The 24,358-nt window shown below is 42.2% G+C and overlaps 1 protein-coding gene across 1 annotated transcript in view; it reads right to left on the bottom strand.

The window, feature by feature from the left end:
- Window positions 1–24,358, bottom strand: part of LOC138769446 (uncharacterized) — a 48,145-nt gene that overhangs the window by 9,721 nt on the left and 14,066 nt on the right. The window contains exons 2-16 of the mRNA XM_069947940.1: window positions 19,133–19,247; window positions 18,595–18,666; window positions 15,111–15,185; window positions 13,146–13,283; window positions 12,854–12,985; window positions 12,436–12,588; window positions 11,075–11,206; window positions 10,090–10,221; window positions 9,904–9,966; window positions 9,215–9,340; window positions 7,264–7,395; window positions 6,973–7,047; window positions 2,628–2,710; window positions 1,246–1,431; window positions 940–993 (exon numbers count right to left, since the gene is read on the bottom strand). Of these exons, the coding sequence (XP_069804041.1) occupies window positions 940–993; window positions 1,246–1,431; window positions 2,628–2,710; window positions 6,973–7,047; window positions 7,264–7,395; window positions 9,215–9,340; window positions 9,904–9,966; window positions 10,090–10,221; window positions 11,075–11,206; window positions 12,436–12,588; window positions 12,854–12,985; window positions 13,146–13,283; window positions 15,111–15,185; window positions 18,595–18,666; window positions 19,133–19,238 (1,659 nt within the window). The 5' untranslated portion in view covers window positions 19,239–19,247. The remainder of the gene's footprint in view (window positions 1–939; window positions 994–1,245; window positions 1,432–2,627; window positions 2,711–6,972; window positions 7,048–7,263; window positions 7,396–9,214; window positions 9,341–9,903; window positions 9,967–10,089; window positions 10,222–11,074; window positions 11,207–12,435; window positions 12,589–12,853; window positions 12,986–13,145; window positions 13,284–15,110; window positions 15,186–18,594; window positions 18,667–19,132; window positions 19,248–24,358) is intronic.

Raw genomic sequence — 24,358 nt, 5'->3', positions numbered from 1 at the left:
ATTTACTCAGTCTGCATATATCATTAGGTCCCAAAACAAATGCATATATTATGGAAAGAGATACAATGTATACTTAAGACATGGAACCTAAACACAGTGTGAACCAACCATTCAGCCAATAGAGAAGAAACGACATGGATGAAAGGAAGGAGTAACTTTGTTTGCCCATATTGATCCAGAGAAAGGCTAAACCCCCCTATAAAGCAATGAATCAATCTGCCGTGAAATGGTTAAAAAAATTATAGAGATCACACAATGTGAACATTCTCATAAGAAATATATGTATCTAAGAGGAGATGTTACTTTGTCACCAGAAATCATGGAAGTCTATTCCACATATTGACTGCTCTAACAGTAGAGAAGCCTGTTCACCTCTGGGGATTGTTTCTCCAGCTGCAGTGGGTGCTTTTTACAGTATTGTAATTTGTGATCATATTCTCCTTATGCCTCATTCACATCATGTTTTTAGAAGCACGTTGGGATGTTCCTGACAGTACCATAGGTGGCACTTTTCTTAAGAGAGACTCTGTCAGTAGGTTTATGCTGTCCTATGTAAGAGTAGCATAAACTAGCAACAGAATGAGGTATCATTACATTGTTCTGTGCAGCTGATCCAGAGATCTCCTCCTGAATAACATGGACAATGAGTAGTCCTCACATTATGTACGTGAGCCCAGTAGTCCTGGATATTCATGAGGAGCAGAAAACTCCGCCCACCAGCTGCTGGTTAGCAGTTATCTATCCTTGCTTTGTATAGGCAGTAAACTGTCAATCAGCAGCTGGAGGGTGGGGGAGGGGTGTGGCAAGAATCCTATTCTCCTGCATATTAGGAGAACAGCTGAACAGAATGATGTAAGTAATACTCATTCAAGGCACCATAAACCTAGTGACAGATTCCCTTTAAGATCCATAAAACAGGTTGTGCATATTGTGGTTTACCTCCATTCTTGTTTTGTAGACTATATTATAATCATTGCTCTGCTCTTGTGTCACCTGCAGGAGAATATGAAAAGAAACATATTGGCACATTGAGAAAGGCACATTGAGAAACATACGGTACGGTATACTGCCAGTCCTTGCTACACAGACGTGTTTTAGCCCCTTCCCACTTACATAACAAGAAGATGGTTAAGAATAAAAATATGCAAGTCAAGAAGAAAAATTACAGGAATAAGAAAGATATCATGGAACGATTGTCTATGTCTGTAGACTGGAAAGAAAACCCGAGCTCTGCCCCCTCCTCACCTCCACAGTCACACTCATGCTCCCTGATATATCTATGCAAAATATTATCATGGTTTGGTCAGCAAATGAGTACTCATTGTCAGCCTGGGAGTCTCCAGTATAGAGCTCATCTCCTGCGTCTCTGCTCTCAGGTCTGTAATAGTCAGGCAAGGGATTCTGAGCAGCACAGAAAACACAAGTCCAAGTCTGAAAGGAAACAAATACATGCAATATAATGTAAGGATGGGTAGGTGGGGGATATTGGGGATTTCTATGCTTTGTTCTATGCTATTGTAAACACTGTATATGGTATAAAACCTTTATATATATATATATATATATATATATATATATATATATATATATATATATAAAATTATTATTTTTTTTTTTTTTTATAATAATAAATTGGTCCAAGTTTTCAGAGGGTGCCGAATAGAGATGAGCAAACCGGGTTCCGGCTCGAGTCGATCCGAACCTGAACATTCGGCATTTGATTAGCGGGGGCTGCTGAAGTTGGATAAAGCTCTAAGGTTGTCTGGAAAACATGGATACAGCCAATGACTATATCCATGTTTTCCACATAGCCTTAGGGCTTTATCCAACTTCAGCAGCCACTGCTAATCAAATGCCGAAAGTTCGGGTTCGGATGGACTCGAGCATGCTCCAGGTTCGCTCATCTCTAGTGCCGAACTAATGTGAATTTATAGGTTTTAGTGTGGCAGCTATATAATTAGCAATTCTTAAGACTTAATATATATACAGGGGACAGTTCTCATCTTGTAGGTGTTGAAATATAAGTAACAGGCATAGATCTAATAATTGATGCAGGAAGAATATTGAACTGACAACAGATGGCGCTGTGCTACCTGTTATTATCCAGGCTTAAAAAAAACATGGCTGCTTTCTTGCAGAAACGGCATCACTCTTGTCCTCAGTTTGGGTGTGCTATTGCGGCTCAGTTCTATTGAAGTAAATAGAGCTGAATTGTAATATTGCACATAACCTGAGGACAGGGGTGGTGCTGTTTTTGCAAAAAAAAAAAAAAAAGTAGCTGTGTTTTTTCTAATCCTGGATAACCCCTATAATAATGTGTAGACTGTTTTCTGTTTTCTGATGTACTGCCCTCTTTTATTATGTGGGCATCACTTTTCTCTGTTATCCTCCATCTTTCCACGTATGGTATATGATGCTCTCTGTATCTCTTAAATTAACATCAATTTACAAGTCAAAAAATTGCATAATTTATTTGGTAAGACTTTATAGGCATCTTTCTTCTCTATGCATCTCATGGTTACCGTACACATGTACCAAATATCACTTCTCAGTATATTTTTTGTGTATTTCTGTATTTACTTATATACATTTTGATGCTTTTGGTGTGTATTTTTTCTCTCACTTACCTGGGTGTCATCTACATGGTTGAGCTTTGAGCAGACAGCAGAGCAGCCACTACAGAGTAATGGAGGTTCCTGGATATAAGCATCTTAGGAAAGAAGCATGGTACAAGATCACTGCTCATGAAAATGATCTATACCAAATCATTAAATGCACACAATGGCGTACTTCACAGCATGCATCATCTCGGACATTGTGCATAAATCTGAATAAGGCAAAGGCCATCTCCAGTTATATTGGGGCTGATGAGCAAAAGTGTCACTTTGGATGCCTTGATATTCTCCCTTTAGCTTGACAAATAAGGAGGAGCATGTTTACCCAGATTCCCTTGGACTTACCCTAAACTAGTATGCTTCCTCTTTGTCCCTAAGGGTGGGTTCACACTACGGAATCCGCACGGATAAATTCCGGTGGATTCCGTCGCTAGTACACGCTCACAGCCGCCTCTCCGCCTGTGCCATGTCAATACTTTTGGCGGAATGCGGAAACTGCCCATGCATAGAATAATGTCTAGGGCACGGGCGGAGAGGCTTGCGCTTGTGAGCGCGTTCTAGCGACGAAATCCACTGGAATTTATCCGCGCAGATTCCGTAGTGTGAACCCACCCATAAAGTATAAGGGCCCCATATAATAGTCAGGCCCTTTCTGTGCCTCCTTATAATATAAGGCTTCTTGGTGCCTCCATTATTAGGACATTCTGTTCCCACATAGTATTGGGCAACCATTGTACCACCATATGTTAGGCACCTCTGTGCTCCTATATTGTATTAGACCCTGTAAGTGCCCTAATACACTATTAGGCCAGGTTCAGACTATGTATGTGTGCGGCTGTATTTTTTATGCGGCTGGAAATGTGCGGCTGAAACTACGGCCGTGGGAAAAAATAGACATGCGGCTGAAAACATACGGTCATTTACTTGGAAATCTGGTTCAACTAAAAATAACAAATAAAATCTTAAGAAAGTGATGCAAACACCTCTGGATGCATCTGGGAAAGCAGGGAAACAGTTTACATGAATTGCTATTACCGGGGTTTGCGATCCTCTGCAGTATGCCGATGCCTCTCATGGTTAATATATTGAATTAATAAAACACATTTTCATTGTAATAAAGTCCCTTTCATTGTTCAATAATTAAATTTAAACGAATCCATCATTTTGCAATTAAATATACTGTTAAAATAAATATATATATATATAAATAAATGTATATTTATATATATATTTATTTTTTGACAGTATATTTAATTGCACAATAATGGATTCGTTTAAATTAAATTATTGAACAACGAAACTGATTTTATTACAATGAAAATGTGTTTTATTAATTAAATATTAATTAGTACAGGAAGCTCCATAAGCCGTTAATTCATATTGCCGGCAATAGAGCATTCTGTACTAATCATCACTTTACTTTAATTAAAACATCAAATGTTTCTTCTAATTATGTTATCACAATAGCATTATTAGAAGAAACATTTAGAATTATATGTGCGCTCAGCTGATTGGCTGATCGGCTGAGCGCACATATAATTAGCGGGTCCGCAGCACAGTAACTTCATTGTGCTGCGGACCAGCGAAGAGACAACATCGGGGTGAGTATAGAGCTCTCCCCACCCCCTCCCCGGCACTGCACCCCTCCCAGCAAGGAAGGGGGGTCACTTAACCCCTTCCTTGCTGGGATGGGTGCAGTCTGACATCAGTCTGGCCCCCAAGGGGTTAAGGGGGATGCAATACATCCTCCCTTAACCCCTTGGGGGCCAGACTGTAAGCAGCGATCTGTAAAGATGCTGCATACTGTAAGGAGCACAACACCGCTCACAATGATGGGTGTTGTGCTCCTGTTTGTGTGTTTTTTGTGTGTTTCTCCCTTTTTGTTTTTCAGATATCGGTATCCTGGGGATTACGTCGGATTCCGTGGACTACGTCGATGACCAGCGGTTGTTTATTGTTTTTATTTAATAAAATGGTCAATGAGGGGTGTGGGGGTGTTTTTATTTGAATAAAAAATTTTTTTAACTTGTGTCTTGTCTTTATTTCTTTACTTTATAGACTTAGTAGTGGAAGCTGTCTAATAGACGGAATCCATTACTAAGTTGGGGCCTAGTGTTAGCCGGTATAAAATGGCTAACACTAACCCCCTATTATTACCCCAGTACCCAATGCCACCAGGGGTACTGGGAAGAGCCGGGTGCCAGTGGTCCCGGAGCGTCAAAATTGGCGTTCCTGGACTGGGGCGGCAGCAGGCTGGTAAGGTTTAGGCTGGGGAGGGCCTAAGCCAATGGCTCTTCCTACCCTGGTGTTACCAGGCTGCTGTCGTTTGGTTTTTAACCCGGCTGGTTATAAAAATAGGGGGGACCCTATGCGTTTTTTTTTTTAAATAAATAATTTTAAAAAAACGCATAGGGTCCCCCCTATTTTTATAACCAACCGGGTTAAAAACCAAACGACAGCAGCCTGGTAACACCAGGGTGGGAAGAGCCATTGTTTTAGGCCCTCCCCAGCCTAAATCTTACCAGCCTGCTGCCGCCCGGTCCAGGAGCGCCAATTTTGACGCTCCGGGACCACTGGCACCCGGCTCTTCCCAGTACCCCTGGTGGCATTGGGTACTGGGGTAATAATGGGGGGAAGGGACCCCCCTTCCTTGCTGGGAGGGGTGCAGTGCAGGGGAGGGGGTGGGGAGAGCTCTATACTCACCCCGATGTGTCCTCTTCGCTGGTCCGCAGCACAATGAAGTCACTGTGCTGCGGACCCGCTAATTATATGTACGATCAGCCAATCAGCTGAGCGCACATATAATTCTAAATGTTTCTTCTAATAATGCTATTGTGATAACATAATTAGAAGAAACATTTGATGTTTTAATTAAAGTAAAGTGATGATTAGTACAGAAAGCTCTGTTGCCGGCAATATGAATTAACGGCTTATGGAGCTTCCTGTACTAATTAATATTTAATTAATAAAACACATTTTTGTTGAAATAAAATCAGTTTCGTTGTTCAATAATTTAATTTCAACGAATCCATCATTGTGCAATTAAATATACTGTCAAAAAATAAATATATATATAAATATACATTTATTTATATATATATATATATTTATTTTAACAGTATATTTATTTGCACAATGATGGATTCGTTAGAATTAAATTATTGCATTCGGCATCATTGCCGGCTATTTTTGAAGTACTCCGTACGGACCGCCTGTCAATCCACGGCCGCATTTCCAGCCGCAAACAATGGTCTTGTTAATTTTTTACGGGTCCGTTTACGATAGGGCCGTAGATTCATACATAGTGTGCACTGTGCAGCCGTATATCGTATACTTTCCAGCGTACGCATGAACCGGAAAAATCCGGCCGATGATTTACCGCCCACAATACAGCCGCACAGATACAGAGTGTGAACCTAGCCTTAGGATTACTCTGTGGCTCCATATAATATTGAGCCTCCTCTACACCCCCATGAAGTTGTTAGGCCCCTTCTGCACCACCTTTTGCAGAGTAAAAGACCACCTCTGTGTCCCCATATAGTGTTAGGCCCCTCTGTGCCCTTTTATAATATTAGGCTCCCCTGTGTTTTCATACAGTATCAGGTCCCTCTTTTCCTACATATAGTATTAGGCCCCCTCTATACCCTCATATAGTGTTAGGCCCCTCTGTGCTCCAATATATTATAAGCCCCCCTTGGTACCCTCATATAACATTAGACCCCTTCTGTGCTTTATCTAGTATTATGCCTCCATATACTTTTTAGGACCCTTTTGTGCTTCTTTATAGCATTTGTCAAAGAGTACCTGCAGTCTCTGTTCCCCATCACTCCAACTGTGTGCGCATCATAATGAAGCACACACAGTTGAAAACTATACATGCGTGGGAATCCAGGGCATGTTTTTCAACACTGGTCCCTAGGATGTCTCAGGAGCTCCAGTACAGGTACAAGCCTCAGGGACCACATACAAACCACGTTTGAGACCCCTGATTTAGTATATGTCTGTGTAATGCTTCATGTGCAAGGGTCTTCACTAGAGATGAGCGAAACGGGTTCAGGTTCGAGTCGATCCGAACCCGAAAGTTCGGTATTTGATTAGCGGGGGCTGCTGAACTTGGATAAAGCTTTAAGGTTGTCTGGAAAACTTGGATACAGCCAATGACTATATCCAATGTTTCCACATAGTCTTACGGCTTTATCCAACTTCAGCAGCCACCGCTAATCAAATGCCGAACGTTCGGGTTCGGATCGACTCGAGCATGCTCCAGGTTCACTCATCTCTAGTCTTCACCTTATTATCGGCATCATGTCCCATTCATGTCAAGAAATTCATAGTATAAAGATTTCTGTTTTCTTACCAGAGTCCTCAATCATCTTTCCTATGTTCAGGAGCAAAATGTTGCAGTTTGCTGGCAACCGTTCAACAGGGATGGCTACAAATAATAAAGATATGTAAAAACCAACTCACTATCAAGAAGTAGACTGATCTGTACAGATAGTAGATTGGATAAAAAGAAATAGATGATGATGTATCGATTGATTGAGAGATTTGATAAGTTAGTATATTTGTTAAGATTAGTCATGTCCTATTAATTAATTGATGATTATTCAATTTTTTAGGGATCAGTAATACAATGATGTAAGGTTACCAGGCAAATGTGCCATTGGGCGGTCTGGAGGTTTTACTGGTTTTCCCTGCATTTCCAGTTCTAAGGGGACAGCTGGCAGGATGTCCAAGTATAAGTGGTCATTTGATGCTATGGTGACATCCCGAGGCAGATCTATGAACAAGAAAATGGTCGCAGAGATTAAACTATTAGCATCAATTTTTAGAGCCAAAGGGAGAAGTGGATTCACAGAGAACGCAAAATGCTTGAAACACCCTACTCTGCATTTTTCTGCACCTTCAGCAATCCCTTAAATTCTGCTATAGACATAGCTGTCTGCCATCTTCTTCAATTGTCCCAAAAAGAAACACCCACTGTGACAAGTCTAAGTGTGTTTTTGAAAAGGGCGAACAAACACCTGCCAGGAGCCACTGGTGGTGAGCAACTGGCCTGGGAACACAAGAATTAGGCTGGATTCACACTACAATATTTGCAATCCCTTTTTTTCACAAAAAACGGATGGAAAACTGGATGCATTTGTGTGCATTGGCTTTAATCCGTTTTTCCATTGACTTTCATTAGAAAAAAAAAAAAAACCAGATCAAAACGCATTCATTTTTTAAATGTGGCCGACCACATTTTTGTGTGTTAAAAAAACCCATATGTGTTTTGATCCTTTTTTGTAATGATGGAAGTCAATGAAAAAACGGACCAAAACCAATGCACACAAATTTTTTCGTCTGATTGTAAAAACGTAGTGTGAACCCAGCCTTTAGCAGTTGAAATCCAATACGCCCGATCCTTGTCTTTGAAACCTGCTGGAAGGGGAGAGCTTATACACATGATATGGTTGGACGGTCCTGTCGTAATCAGGCAGGTTCATCTGACATGTTTCTCAAGTGTTTGTCTAGCTTCATTCTCTTTTATCCGCACCCCACCTACACCTTGGACCTTGCTCTCTAAGAGTGACAGTCTGTCCATCACATGGAGAAGTACGTCATATGTAAACACTGTAAATGCCGGTCATTATATCCGCTTATCTCTTGGCCATAGATAAAGTAGTACGCATAATACTAAAAGAATACTGATAACGGTGCTGTGCAAAAAGGTATCCATGTGGTAATACTTGTAAGGAGTGGAATTCAAGACAGCTATACATCATATGCAGAATTAGGCTATGTTCACACTACATAAGTGCCGCGGAAATCACGGGCGTTACAATGGCCGTGATTGCTGCGGCACTTACGTAGTGTTGCAGCCTGAGGAAATCCCAGCCGGAGTGTATACACATAGTATACACTCTGGGCGGGATCCCTAGCGGCGCCGTAGAAAACTGACATGTCAGTTTTCTGCGGCCGCTATTCAATGAATAGCAGCCGCAGGAAACCCTGTCAGTTCACACAATAGAGCGTCGGGCCAGGATGATCTTTTCAGGGAGCGGCCGTTATGTGACCCGGCCTTGTCACGGAACTGCCGGTCTCTGTCTCTTACTAAGTGTGAACATAGCCTTAGGAAGAAATATTGATATTATTTTACAGAGTTGTACACTAAAGGAATAATGGCGGATGCAAGGACCACACTGTCAGATATTACCACTTCCACTAACTTAAAGTGAATATACCATCAGGTACATCGCTGATTCTTTTTTGCCTTAATTGATCCGTGCCGTGCCATGCCGGTGGTCCTTTTTCTCAAATGCCACATGGTTCCTGCACTCAGTGTCAGTCATTTCCCAAGCACCAACCCAGCCCAGAGGACTGGGGGCATGCCTGCTGCCCCCCAGTGTGCCGTGGCTCCATTACAACCAATAGGGGGGAAATTGTCACACTGTGGGGCGGTGGGCCTGCCCGGGTACCGCCTGGAATTCCTATTACCTAGGCTGAATCCCAGAAATGACTGAGGGACAAACAGAACAGCTTGTGCATGTGTGTGAACAATATTGGTGAATACTTCAGTAGCTACTTCAGTAGAGAATTAGCAGTCACCACCATACCTGACTTCTGATGGATTGGAGGTCTTGTCAAGCAGTGCTGGACCGTTGGTTCAAGGTCTGCGGGTTTTATAGGTGGCAAATCCACATAACACTGGTCCCCTTGAAGCTTTCTTGAAAACGGAAGATCTAAGGTATCATAAAGAATAATGGGGTCAGCCGCCATGATGGAAATGTATGACATATGGTCCTATGTCTGTCCCCCAACCCCTTTATCCCTACTTGCAAATTTGCAAACTCCCATAGAGGTTAATGGGAGTATCCTTTTTTTGAAAGGATCCCCTGACAATTAGCTGAACACAAGTCGTCCTGGGATTATCAATCATTATAATATGTGGGGGAAATGTTTAATGACCTGCGCCTCCTGTGGAGAAATGATGCATTACACAGTTCTTTCTACAACCAGTGGGCCGTCCATGCCCATGGAGGTCAGAGACATTCTTATAGCTGATCTCCATTATGGCTAATAGGAATATCATAGTCCCTAATGGGATACTTAAAATTGGCAGATGAAGCTTGTTCGTTCTTGTTCTACATAGATAATACATACGTAATACTACACATGCTATTACCTAATACAAATCACTGTATATACACACGTCACTAACGTGTGGACGTGAAGGTCAACCATGAAGCCCTTTATATCATTACAGTCATTTATATCTTTACTTTTGGAATAGCTTTGTTCTCACCATTAGGTCCTGAGTCTTCACAGGAGGCATAGTCATACTCAGGTGTTTCAGGCTCCGTCACACCTATGGAATAGGAACATTTAGACCGGACAAGCCATGGCCGCATGGTTTATAAGTAAGGTACATGTGTATGGATTTCATGTGCCTGTTTTAGTTGGCCCTTATAATAATCTTATCCCACTCTACCTGGGGCAATAGACGCTCTCTTGCGATATGGAATGGGAGGAGGCGTCTTCCTGCCATCTAGCGTTACAGGAGACGTTGGCCGCAAGCCCAGGTATACATTAGATTCCGGAGAGAGCCTGAAATCTTCAGTCACTGTCAATGAAAACACATACTAATTGTCTATGTGGGATACAAGAAGAATGGATGGTCACCCTCCATGGTACCCTACTACTTCCAAAGGTGAGGCACAGGGGTACTATATAAAATAGGATATTATATAGTGCAACTAATGGCCTCTTTACTGCATATTTTTTATTGATTTACAGCAAAAGGAAAGTAGAGAAGCCTGTGTAGTAAATACAATGGAAACCATCAGTAAAACAATTAAAGGGGTATTACACTCAAACATAACATTTAATATGTTGATGCCCATGGTGAGACTAACAACTCCTTCCATATGTTTTATTATCTATTCAGTCTCCTTCCCCAAGTTCTGAGCTGCTGCTTTCTGCTGAAGGCGCAAAAAACTGTTATCAGCAACTTGACCTTAGATCAAGCTTCCCAGCATTACAAAGAAGCTACAAAGTTTCAGATAAAGCCAGCCAGGGACTTGTTTACATTAGCTGTCTGGGAAGGAGGGGGGAGGAGGGGGCGAAGGAGAGGATAGTTCACACAAAGTTTTTTTGTGTCTTTAGCAGAAAGAAGCAGCTCTCTGGCGGAAGGAGACTGAATAGCTAATAACAAGTATGGAAGGAATTGTTAGACCCTGCTACGGCCACTGACAAGTTATGACTCGGGTCTCCGCTCAGACCAGAAAGCAGCTGGGGGACCAGGAATTGGAGAGGGTGACAGTGGTCCCCTGCACTGGAGTAGAGAAGGTAGATGCATGTTGTTATGATCAGCCACCTTCTCACTGGTTCTTTTGAAAAAAATGTCTGCCCGGACTTCCCCTTTAAGTGGATTTCATGTGCCTGTAAAGTTGACTAATAATCCTATCCCATTGTACCTGGGGCAATAGACGCTCTATTGCGATATGGAACTGGAGGAGGCGTCTTCCTGCCATCTAAAATCATAGGAGATGTTGGCTGCAAGCTCAGGTATACATTAGATTCCGGAGAGACCCTGTAATCCTCAGTCACTGTCAAGGTAAACACATACTGAATGTCAAAAAGTTACTACAAGAAAAATGTATGGTCATTGGTCACCCTCCATGCCCAAAGGTAAATCACAGGGGTGGTAACTAGAGATGAGCAAACCTACAGTGTGTCCAAGTTTGCGAATCCCTGAATGCTCAACATTCACCGCGTCCGCTGACCTGATCGGTGGTGAATTCTACTCGGTGGTTCGGTTATGGAGGGAACCATGCCAAAATGGTAATGCGTGCAACTCTAATTGGATCAGAATGGGGGCTGCGTGCATTACCATCATGGCGTGGTTGTCTCCATGGATACTCTCAATGGGTGAAATTCACTGCCAATCAGATCAGTGGACGTGATGATAGGTGCTCTTCAAGTTATGAGGCACCCAAGTTTTAAAGGAGGTACCGCATGACTTCTATAACAGCAGCAGGAGATGTATAGGAAGAACATAGTTTATCTTATTAATTATTGGAAAAGTTTTATGGTAAAAGGGATTATCTCCAACAAAAATGGTGATGAGAAAGCGTCCTGCTGGTGAGTCCTCAGTTATTATATGTGGAGGAACACAGCATTCCTTCTGCAGCTCCCCCACAGGAGAAGACAGGCATTACATTGTGCTCATTAGAATTAATGGACTGTCCATACAATGCATGGACAAGGTGGGTCCTCCAGGGATCATCTTTGTCGTGTTTTTTTTGCCAGCCTCCCCTTTATAAACACAAAATTGATTATGATTTTCAAAACAGATTTGCTAAACCAGAAAATCACTTAAAGGGGTGTTGTCTTGAAGAAAACTACGCCAATACTGTACATTATGTAAAATGAAACATATTTCCAATTGTTTGAGAGATATAGACTCAATTACTCATTGACTGGAGAAGGTTTAGTCCGGGGTTGGCCAGTCAGCAGCCGAGGCGGGACCCCGCTATGGCCGCTGACTGACATGTCACGATCAGGAACCAGAGCAGGTGACAGCAGACCCCAGAGCTGGAGTCGGAGAGGTAGGTGCATGTTGTTATGTTCAGCCACTTCTTCTCCCCACTCTTTTGAAAAAAAGGCCGACCTCTGACTTCTCATGTAGAAGAGAGACCTATAGGACCCCACAGGCATTGGAGTCCAGCCTAGCTGCTATCTAAGTCCATGTGCTAAGTAGAACAGAAAATGGACAACCCTTCATTATGGGGAGAAAGTTTAAAGACACCACCAAAAGCCCAAGCAATGCTGTCACCTGAGGGCTTATATACTTGAGGCTTCGTCTTACGGTCTGGAACAGGTGGTCGGCAGTTTTGTGCTGAAGAACTGATGATAATTGTAGGCTGCTCAGTTTGGCCTCCATTGGTGGTAAAATGCGTACTATTTCGTATGAAGGGGGTTGGTATTCCTGAAACGAGAGATCAGAGGTCCTTTAGGTTACATTGGCTGATACATGTCAAAATTCATTGTACCTATAGAACCAACCTGCAAATTGTTGGCCTTGAGGAAAACATGCAACATATGATGACCACATGGTTTACAGATATGGTACATGTGCAGTTTTAGATGGTGGATTTCATGTGCCTGTTATGGTTGGCCTTTATAACATTCCTATCCCATGGTACACTGGGGTATTGTTTGGTCCTTCAACCCTGGAAATAAAAACACTGTACCTGAGGCAGTAGACGCTCTATTGCGATATGGAACGGGAGGAGGTGTCTTCCTGCCATCTAACATTACAAGAGATGTTGGCCGCAATCCCAGGTATACATTAGATTCTGTAGAGAGTCTGTAATCTTCAGTCACTGTCAATGAAAACACGTGGTAAATGTTCATGTAATTTAATTTAATATAAGTAATGAAACATAAAGGAATATTAGTAGGGAATACATAGTAAATAAGAAATATTATATAGTCATTCCATCTTCTCTCTGTTCTATATATAGTAATTTCAATGCAGAATACCAGGAGGTGCAGACGCTGGGGGGTTTCTCCTTCGTGGAACAGGTGGTGGTGTCTTTTGACTGTCTAAGTGCTTGGGAGATGTTGTCTGCAAGCCCAGGTATCCATTGGATTTTGGAGAAGGTGTGCCATGCTGCAGCCCTAGAGGGAAAACACAACATATGGATTTTAGCATTGCCTCAATATTTTAAGGGTGTTCACCCTTTAAGTTTACACTAGAGAATCGGCAAGGAATTTCAAGTGGAGTTCGCACCGGGAACTCTGCTTGAAATTCTGCCTGTCCCATTTATTCAATGGGATCCGTCCATCTATCCATCCATCATAAAATTCAGCCCTGGCATTGAAGAGCGTAGAGGCCCACTTGTACAGTTGATCGAACCTCGGGAAATCCTAGGTTCGATCAAAGTCGAACATTCACGAACCTGCAGCATTTGATTGCTGATGCCTTCCCGGTCCGTGGAGAAGGAGAAGAGTGCCCGGGTACCGCCTGGAATTCCGGGATTCAGCCTAGGTTCGGCCGAGATACAGCCGGGCCCGGTCATGTTATGTCGTGATGCCAGTGTCAGTTGGGCGCACAGGTATGGTGGCACACCTGCTTTTGGTTTAGAGGGCCGGTTGTACCTTGTTCCCCTGTGAACAGTGTCCTGCCGGGTTATTGCGGGGTCCCCTGGGCCATTGTCACGGTGATCCGGAGTGGAATAGTGACCCACCCGGACTATTTATCATAAATAAAATCTGTTTTACTCTGAAGATACTTGTATGCAGCAGGTCATACAGCTTTGCATTGATATAAGACTTTATACTTAATAAGACACTTGATAGTTCAGATTCCAGATCTGTAGTGAGAGTATAGAGAGAGGTATAGTCATGTTGACTGGGTTACGTGCTGAGAGTAGAGAATCAGAAGAGTAGGATGGAGGATATCGTAAGAGTCCCAACCCAAGTAGTACTGTGCTCTGCCGGGAGGTCGGAGGTAAAAATAGAAGAATACTTGAGAAGAGAGGGAATACTTGTGCCCGTATTTTGTCTCTTTGGTCTTTGCACCACCTGTTGCCCTACCAGTGTTGGGGGACCTGTCCTAGTTACCTGGGATAAGCGGAATGCTGAGGGTTCCCAGCTTACACCTGCGTTGCGAGACTGGGGACCTGGAAGAGGGCCAGGGCTCAACTGGACTGCTGTAGAGATCGTTCTGGCTTGTGTCCTTCCTCTACAAAATCCAGCTTCAAAAGACCTCTACACTTCCTCTACCCATGTGACTTCCTATCTACGGCCCCTGTAAGGTGTCCTGTGAATGGGTGAAGAGTGCAGATGTGAGAAGTAAAGAGAGAAATGATAGGACAGAAGAAGAAAGTACTATCATTGATCTACAGATCCATGTGACATATAAACAAACAATAATCCTTTCAGTACTACAGCTGTACAATAACTGAATACACACACAGCGACATCTTGTGGCGAAACATTAACACTACTACATCACCACTTACACACAAAAAGTACAGTCTTTTACGAAGGGTGTAACTAATAGCAACACCCACAGTAGTGCCGGTTAAAAGACCATGATCAGCCGACATGCACAAAGTTGGCTGATCGTGGTCTCTCAACAGGTTGGAAAATCCTGATCATGATAGTGAAGGTCTGTTTCACGTCGCTTTGTGTAATAATAGGAGTGGTGGCAGCAGACAGCTGCTCTCTTCAATAGGCATCCTGGATGATCTAAAGATTGTCCGGGCAGCCTCTCCCATAGCTCTCCCAAACTATTAGCAGGTTTACTCATTTCTACTGTCCATGGATAGGTTATCATGTTTCATTATATATATTGGAATCACTCCTTTAACTAGAAGTACAGACGTGTAATAAAACTGTTTACTGACTTTCTGTTATAGGAGCAATTCCAGCGCAGGGTACTGTATATCACTCTACTGTACCTAGGCTAAACATGCACTTTAGGTTAATCTACAACCTTACCATTAACTTCTGTATCTCTTCTGGGCACCTCTGCTTGATGAGTGTTGTCATAAAATGCTGGGCTGAGTATGTTACCTGTAGACACAGAAAAAGAGGGGGCTCAACCTGCAATCTATAATCTGTTTTAAAGAGGATTGGTCACCTCTTCTAACGTCTCTGGTTTGGTAAATAATTGTATGCCCAATAATATCACTATGGAGCAAGTCGTCTGTCACTCCTTCTCGAAATGCCTAAAAAACTGACAACTGGGTGGTACCTTATAGGGGTGTGTCTCTAAATACTCTGACCCCATCGAATCAGTACTGACTGTGTAGGGACACACCCCTTTGACAAGGGAAATGGTACCACCCTTTTTATAGGATGAGTAACAGAGGGACAGCACAATGCAGAGTAATAGGAAAGATGTCCCAGAAGTATTTAGTAAAACAGAGGTGCCATGAGATTCAGCAGGACATCCTAAAGCATCGACATAGCACATGGAGAACTAACTATACAACCTAAGTAACATCTAACCATATCTGGGAAATATAAAAATAGTATTCCACTCAAAAATAACTTTTCATATGTTGCTGCCCATTGTAAGACTAACAAATCACTCCATACTTGTTATTATGTATTGAGTCTCCTTCTTCCAGTTCTGAGCTGCTGCTTTCTGCTACAGACACAAAAATCTGTGTGTGAGCTTTTCTCTCAGTTTTCCCCTCCTCCCTCCCCCCTCCCTTCTGAAACGGCTGATGTAAACAAGTCTCTGGCGGGCTTTATCTGCAACTTTGTAGCTTCTTTGTAATTCCGGGAGGGTTAATCTGAGGTCAGGTTGCTAATGAACTCACTGTGATTAATCCTCCGGACATTACAAAGTTGCTACAAAGTTGCTGATTTACATCTGCTATTTCAGAAGGGAGGGGAGAGGAGGAAATGAAGAGAAAAGCTCACAGAGATTTTTGTGTCTTTAGCAGAAAGTAGCAGCTCAGAATTGGGGGAAGGAAACTGAATAGATAACAACAAGTATGGAATGAATTGTTAGTCTCACCATGGGCAGCAACATATGGAAAGTTTTTGTTCAAGCGGAATACCCCTTTAATATATCCTAAACTGAACTTAGTTCTTCCTGAGAGTCATGAAATACATAATGTACCTCCCTCTCATCAAATGACCTATAAGAACAGTAAGGACCATATTTCACATAGATTTAAATGTATGTTTCGTGACACCACTGTCTAAACGTGGGCACACACCTGATGATCATTCTGCCGACAGTTATGTCTCCCATTCTACCCATGCTGGCACATGGCGCTGAATGTTCCGGTGTTTTTTATTGGGAGGGGTAAGCTGCAGCCAGACAGCTCTGGCAGTGAAGATTTATTGCGCCCCCACCCTATTTCCACCAACATCATCTGTCATTGTAGTCTCCAGAGATCCCCTATACACCTTATACTGATGGCCGAGAATGCTGCAAGCTGACATGAGGAGGAATGGGGACCTTAAAGGAGAAGTCCGGCCAAAATTTTTTTTTTATATGTTATTACTTATGGAAATTTATACAATTTTCTAATGTACATTAATTATGGGAAATGTTCATATACTGCTATTTCCCTTAATTTAGTGTATCAGGAAGTGTAAGAATTCTCTCAGATCCAGTGACGTCACGACGAATGGTGTAATTCCTATGGAGTGTCCAGCAGGGGGCGCTCTCTATATAGAAGTCAATGAGTACCATTGACTTCTATATATAGTGCGCCCCTGCTGGGCACTCCATAGGAATTACAGTGTATGTGAATGTAATGTTATGTACTGTACTTTTGCGACTTCATGAATGCATTTATGGAATACTTTGGAAAGCAAGTGTCCTTGCTCCCCAAAGTATCCCATAAATGTATTCAATGAATACATTTGCAGGGCACAGAGCAGGGAGGGAGAGAAGTGCAATCTACCTCCCCCCTCCCTGCTCGGTGCTGGGCACATATACAAAGTACTACTCCCCCATTATCTCATTGCTGCCACCGCCGCTCACACAGGGGCTGCCTCTGACTGCTGCTGACTCCCACCCGCCCGCGCCGCTCCCCACTATCCGCTGACGCCCGCACGCCCCGTTCCTCACCGCTCCTCACACTATCTGGCCAGCCTAACTATATCAAAGAAACAGCTATGCCAAATACATAAACCATAGCACACCAAATAATATAATAAATAAAAGTACTTTATTATAACAGGTACAATATTAGGTATTACTGATCCCACAAACTAAAAACAATTAAAATATAAATCCCACAGGGGGGTACCCGGTATAGTACCACCCACAATGACACCCCAGTCTAAGTATGTCACACACCCTGTATGAATAAAGTGCATGTGCAATACGTTAGTGTTCTATAACATGGTACCAACAATTCACAATAACAATAAATAAATGCACTATGAGAGGTGTTACCTAATAAATAAGAAAGACCATAAGCAATATCACCTAATGTATAAGAAGTCATGTACAAAGACAGTGAAATCAAAATCAGACCAAGATAGTAGGATACCACCATAAGTGGGGTCACCCCTGAGGAAGTCCAGTTGGGCGGACGGAACGCGTGGGGCTCTTTTTCTTGACACCCCATCACCACCCTGTTGCTTGCTACTTATGGTGGTATCCTACTATCTTGGTCTGATTTTGATTTCACTGTCTTTGTACATGACTTCTTATACATTAGGTGATATTGCTTATGGTCTTTCTTATTTATTAGGTAACACCTCTCATAGTGCATTTATTTATTGTTATTGTGGATTGTTGGTACCATGTTATAGAACACTAACGTATTGCACGTGCACTTTATTCATACAGGGTGTGTGACATACTTAGACTGGAGTGTCATTGTGGGTGGTACTATACCGGGTACCCCCCTGTGGGATTTATATTTTAATTGTTTTTAGTTTGTGGGATCAGTAATACCTAATATTGTACCTGTTATAATAAAGTACTTTTATTTATTATATTATTTGGTGTGCTATGGTTTATGTATTTGGCATAGCTGTTTCTTTGATATAGTTATATTGGTTTATATGCTCACCATTTAGCACCCATCATTTAGACTGGGTTGTGCATGTCCAACACTTTTGCTTGTTTCATACTATCTGCCCAGCCGCCACTCTCTGCTCCTGCATGACGGCCGCGTCAGCCCGCCCCCACCCCGGCCGGGAGCACGGCGCTTCCTGGTGTCCCCTGGGACTCATTGACTTCTATATAGGGAGCGCCCCCTGCTGGACACTCCATAGGAATTACACCATTCGTCGTGACGTCACTGGATCTGAGAGAATTCTAACACTTCCTGATACACTAAATTAAGGGAAATAGCAGTATATGAGCATTTCCCATAATTAATGTACATTAGAAAATTGTATAACTTTCCATAAGTAATAACATATAAAAAAATAATTTTGGCCGGACTTCTCCTTTAAGAGCACAGGGGCCCTTTGTTAATGTGTTTGCCCTGGTTCTTACCATTAACATCTGCATCAGTTCTGGGTACTTCTCTTTGGAGATTGTCATAAAAAACAGGGTCAAGGACTACACCTAGAATTACACATCAAAAGATGAAAGCTCCTGGAAGTGAGGACCATACAAAAGCAATATGTGAGAAGTTTGCAAAAAAAATTAGATGCCATCAACATGAAACATACACACAGAACTAAAGTGGTTATCCAGGATTAAAAAAAATAGCACCACCTCTGTCCTCAGGTTGTATGTGGTATTACAATTCAGCTCCATTAAATTGAGCTGGAAAAACCCACACCCAAACTGAAGACAATAGAGGTGCTGTTTCTAGAAGAAAGTGGCTTTTTTTAATTCAAACAAAATTACAGCTGTATATTGATATTTTTGAGTATAAAAATGTGTGTGTATATATATATATATATATATATATATATATATATGTATATGTGTGTGTGTGTGTGTTAGATTGTACATGACCACTACAAAGCCAAAAGTCATGGTGGAGCCACCCCGCCTAGGGGTTTTAGGTTGTGTATGTACATACCATTTTGGGACTCTGGTGAAATTACTGGACATCTGTGACCTCCTGGCTGTGCATTACTTTGACCTTTTGACTCATCTACATAAATGTATCTACAGCCAAACTCCATATCAGGAACCTAAAATAGAAATTATTTCAAAGGTTAGAGAATTCCTATTCCTATTTGTCAGATTTGATATGGTTGAATATTAATTGCTTCCTGGGGTCATCAACAGATAAGAGCAAAGAGGATGCATAATTCATGCACCTGAGGAAGAGGCCGGTTTGGCCTTGAAACACGTAGTGCAGGATGTCCTTATAAACTTTGGGGGGATTGTATTATATTTTGAAATACTTTTCATTATTCTATTTTTAGTCCAAGTAGGGATGGGAAACGTTCGGCCCTCCAGCTGTTGCAAACCTAAAATTCCCATCATGCCTGAGCAGCCATTAGAAGCTATACCTATAGACTGCATTGTTTCTGAATGCGTAAATGAATTTTTTTATTTAACGTGAAAGAAAGCAGAAAATTATTTATTAACCAAACAACTGGAAAATTGTCAGCCGTGACTCTCAGGAGAGCGGAAACAGACAAACTATATATAGCATTTACTAAAATATCAGCAACTAGATTATTTGTGAAGTGTCACGGTGTACAAGCAAAGGAATGTAGAGACACGACATACAGCGGGTTACACATTCCCTTCCGCGATTACTTATACTATACGTCTTTCCCTGACAACTCCTGAAACCTCTCAAGAGTTGGACTTCTATAGAAGCAGCAAAAAGATTACACAAAAAACATCACATAAAAGAAACCAAAGACGCCACATGATATATAAGTCACATATAGATTTTATTAACCATAAATATTCAGGGGATGTTATAGTATTGTTTATGGCCTCTCACCTAAAAAAAACCTGAAAGACTTGTTTTCTTGAAATGAACTAAGTGTGCATGTTTAGGGGTTGTTTACAACGGGTTGTCCACTTAGGTTACTCGTCTTTTCTAAAGGTGGCCATATAATTCCAGTAATTGTTGGCTGACATTTACCTCTCCTATCTGCCCCCATAGACATGGGAAAAGAAGAAAGAAAAGGGCGCCTTGTGCAATACCTTATGACAAGAGAGAAAAGGTGCAGGGTATGGACTCTTACCATAGAGCCCCTTGGGCTTTGTGCATATCACCCCTATTAATGGGTTACCATAGGTCTTGGGGGGAGGCTGCTGGCTGCAGATCAGATGTTAGGGGTTGTTCCCAGAAATGATGGGACCCGTACAGAACAAGTAAAGCAATTTATTGTGCAGAACGGTGCATAGCGCGTTTCATCAGATCCCAAAGATACATCCTTTGGATGCAGCAAAGAGGTGTTCCCCGAACCGCGTTATCTTGTGATGCACCATTCTGCACAATAAATTGCTTTTTGATTATCTTGCTGTATTTCAAGAATCTATACAGGTAGCCCCTTATACTTGGTCAGGATTTCCCCCTTGTTTTGCACCATACACATGGGGTCATGGCCAGACATTCCTCTATGGAGAGGGGTAAGAAGCAACCAGACAGCTCTGGCAGCAGCTTATTTCTCCCAGAACAAGCATCCCAGACTCAGGTTGCATGTCCAGCCCTTCTTTCTGCTGGCATCATCTAGAGAAAGCCAACATACACCCTACACCTTTGGCCCTCCAGCTGTTGTACAATTCCCCTCATGGAAGTTGGGAATTATAGTTTTGTGACACCTGGAGGGCTGAAGGTTTCCCATCCCTGCCCTATACCATCGGCCTCACCTGCCAGCCGCTGGTTTGGGTTACTTTGGCATAAGGTGTATGGGCAACTTTAGAAAGGTCCCTAGAAATGACCTGACAAGGTTATCTTCGGCTGAGATCCAAATGATGATCTATCTGTAATCTAAAGGTGACCATACACTGGGAATAAGGACCATTTGGCCGACGAGTAAAGAGCGGCTTTTTGTAGCTGGTCTATCTTTTCTCTGGCTGATACATGAAGGACATGTGGGACCCCCTAAAGTAACCTAGAATTCTAGAATACTGTATTTGAAAATAAGGATGGCCCCTGGTTTTGATGAAGTGTACAGCTGGTCTAATACATGTGATGGCTGTTGATCTATCTGTCTATAGGGCTTCAGGGCTTAAATCTTTAGAAAAGCAGGATTATTCTAATAATATCACCAATCTCTGTAAATGCCCAGAAGGTCCTATAGGGAAAATACCGACTGCGGTCTAGACTTCATAAACATACAAGCCTGGACAATCCAATTCAGTATGTGTTTATGAAGAGATACACATGCTAGTCTTGTATATTTGGCTGCCACATCTTAATCTGATTATATTCACACAATTTCAGCCCACACAATGGTACCATATACAGCCCACGCCATATAGAGCACAAACACTATGCTGTATGTAAATGATAGATTGCTAATAATGCTGCCATACAATGCTATCAAAGTACCTCAAGCAAAAGGTACTCAGTGATATGGGAACAGAAATGGAGATGTGTATGTCTGCAATCCTCGGTGGACCGATTATGAGCTGGTCCTCTGGTTCACCCAGGCACACCAATGGTAGAACCCCAGGCTGCGACCATGCTTCCCCATCTTTAAAGTCCCAAAGTCTTCCAGCCACTCTTGTCTATGGAAATCTGATTGGGCCTCAGTAGTAAGACCTACCGCCATCTTCTCCACCACTTGGCCAGCTCATCGCTTAGTCTGAGCTCCCGAGAATGGGAAATAATTGCAGCTCACATTCCCGACACCCCACCCACCCGCACGCACAATGCGATCCTTCTCCCTACCCGGCTGGGCCTCAGCGTCGGCATGATCCCCACTCGGCAACCGATGTATCTGGTCTGCAGCAGACCAGAATAATACAGCACCGATCTGATGGATCAGTGCTCTATTAAGTGTATTACACCGATCTCTATGAGAGATCAGTGCTGTGTATATAGAAGTCCCCCAAGGGGGCTTCTAATTAATGCGTATGTTTAAAAAAAAAAAAAAAAAAAAGGGGTTTTATTAATAAAACAAATCCCCTCCCCTAATAAAAGTTTGAATCAGCCCCTTTTCCCATGTAATAAATAAAAATAAATAAACATATTTGGTATTGCCACGTATGTTATCGCCTGAACTATGAAATTATCACATTCCTGATCTCGCAAGGTAAACGGTGTAAGCATAAAAAATTTCAAATCCAGAAAAATTGTAATAAAAAGTGATCAAAAAGTTGCATATATGCAAACAAAGTATCAATGGAAAGTAGAGATCATGGCGCCAAAAATGACACCTTAGACAAAAGGATAAAAGTGTGATAAGGATGGAAATAGAGCAATTTTAGGGAACATTTAGGGGAAGATTTATCAAAGGGTGTAAAATTTAGACTGGTGCAAACTGCCCACAGCAACCAATCACAGCTCAGCTTCCAGCTCTGGTGAAAGGAAAGCTGAGCTGTGATTGGTTGCAGTGGGCAGTTTGCACCAGTCTAAATTTTACACCCTTTGATAAATCTCCCCCTTAGTTTTTAGTTTTTTAAAAGATTTTGATTTTTTGAAAAGCTGTCTAATAAAATAAAACTTAGCGAACATAGCGAACATGGCAGTTTTACGATAGGGCAAACGGTGTAAACACAACCCCCGCCCCCCCCCCCCCCCCCCAAATTAGAAAAAAAAGTGTTTTATTTGGTTTGGCAGCATATTTTATACAAAAATGAAGTTTGTCATTGCAAAGTACAATTAGTGACGCAAAAAATAAGGACTCATGTGGGTCTGTAGGTGAAACGATGCAAACGCCGTGGCCTTTTAAACATGAGAAGGCAAAAACAAAATTGCAAAAATGAAAATTGGCTCCGTCTTTAAGGGGTTAAAGAAACCACTGAAAAGTGAAATTGGTCCTGCAAAAACAAACCTTCATATGGCTTTGCAAATTGAGACATTAAAAAAGTTATTGCTTTTAGAACCAAAAAATGAGAAATTGAAAATTGGCTTGATCTTAAAGGTGTTAAAAAGAGAGAACTCTTATACCTTATTTCACTGTAGTCGCGGAGGTGTAGAAGGATGTCTGTGTTGTGTTCAAGAAAGACAATTACAGCAAAAACTAGAAACAAATCTGTTCATGGGCGGCCACATAATACCTGGTGACTATGGGCTCTATATCTTTTTACTTCTGGGAAGTGGATGATTTACAGGACACAAGGGCAAGAACAGGGATACAAAAGCTCAAGGCCCAATACCCCAAGCATAGTATTTCTTATATTGTGTTCTCAGACTATACTGATTGACCTACATCTCTAGAGGTCAAACCATTCAGTGACAGAGTCAGCAGAAACAACAGCCGTGACAACAGCTGTGTAAGGCAAAGCAGGCAGATACAGATGTATTCCTGTCTATACTGGATCACAGAAAGAATCCTACACAGGGCCTAGAGAGTAGTCTGGCACAGAGGCTGGGGAGCAGACATATAAGAACTTACTAACCGCTAGTCGTTTGTTAAAGGAGAAGGCCGGCGAAAATTTTTATTAAAGTATTGTATTGTCCCCCAAAAGTTACACAAATCACCAATATACACTTATTACGGGAAATGCTTATAAAGTGCTTTTTCCCTGCACTTACTACTGCATCAAGGCTTCACTTCCTGGATAACATGGTGATGTCACGACCTGACTCCTAGAGCTGTGTGGGCTGTGGCTGCTGGAGAGGATGATGGAAGGGGGACACTGAGGGATACTGGGCACTAGAGGGACACTGAGCATCCCTCTGCCATCATCCTCTCCAGCAGCCACAGCCCGCACAGCTCTGGGAGACGGGTCGTGACATCACCATGTTATCCAGGAAGTGACATCACCATGTTATCCAGGAAGTGACATCACCATGTTATCCAGGAAGTAAAGCCTTGATGCAGTAGTAAGTGCAGGGAAAAAAGCACTTTATAAGCATTTCCCATAATAAGTTTACATTGGGGATTTTTATAACTTTTGGGGGACAATACAATACTTTAAAGGAGAAGTCCAGCAAAGTTAATAATGTCAGTGCAGACAGGGGGTGAGGGTAACATAATAAACTTGTCCCTGTGCCCCACAGCGCCGCATCACCAAGCTCCCGGACCCCGTCGGAAGTCATTTTCACTCTTTTTCTTCGCACGTCACTACCGGGTGGGAAAGGGTGGGAGATCACCCACTCAGCCAGTCAGTGATGTAGCAGATCCATCAGCTGAGTTGTGATGTAGCTGAGGAGAAAGATAGA

This window comes from Dendropsophus ebraccatus, chromosome 12 (genome assembly GCF_027789765.1).
Source record: "Dendropsophus ebraccatus isolate aDenEbr1 chromosome 12, aDenEbr1.pat, whole genome shotgun sequence".
Lineage (NCBI taxonomy): Eukaryota > Metazoa > Chordata > Amphibia > Anura > Hylidae > Dendropsophus > Dendropsophus ebraccatus.
Note: the sequence above shows the minus strand (reverse complement) of the source record. Positions and strands in the feature narration are given on the sequence as shown.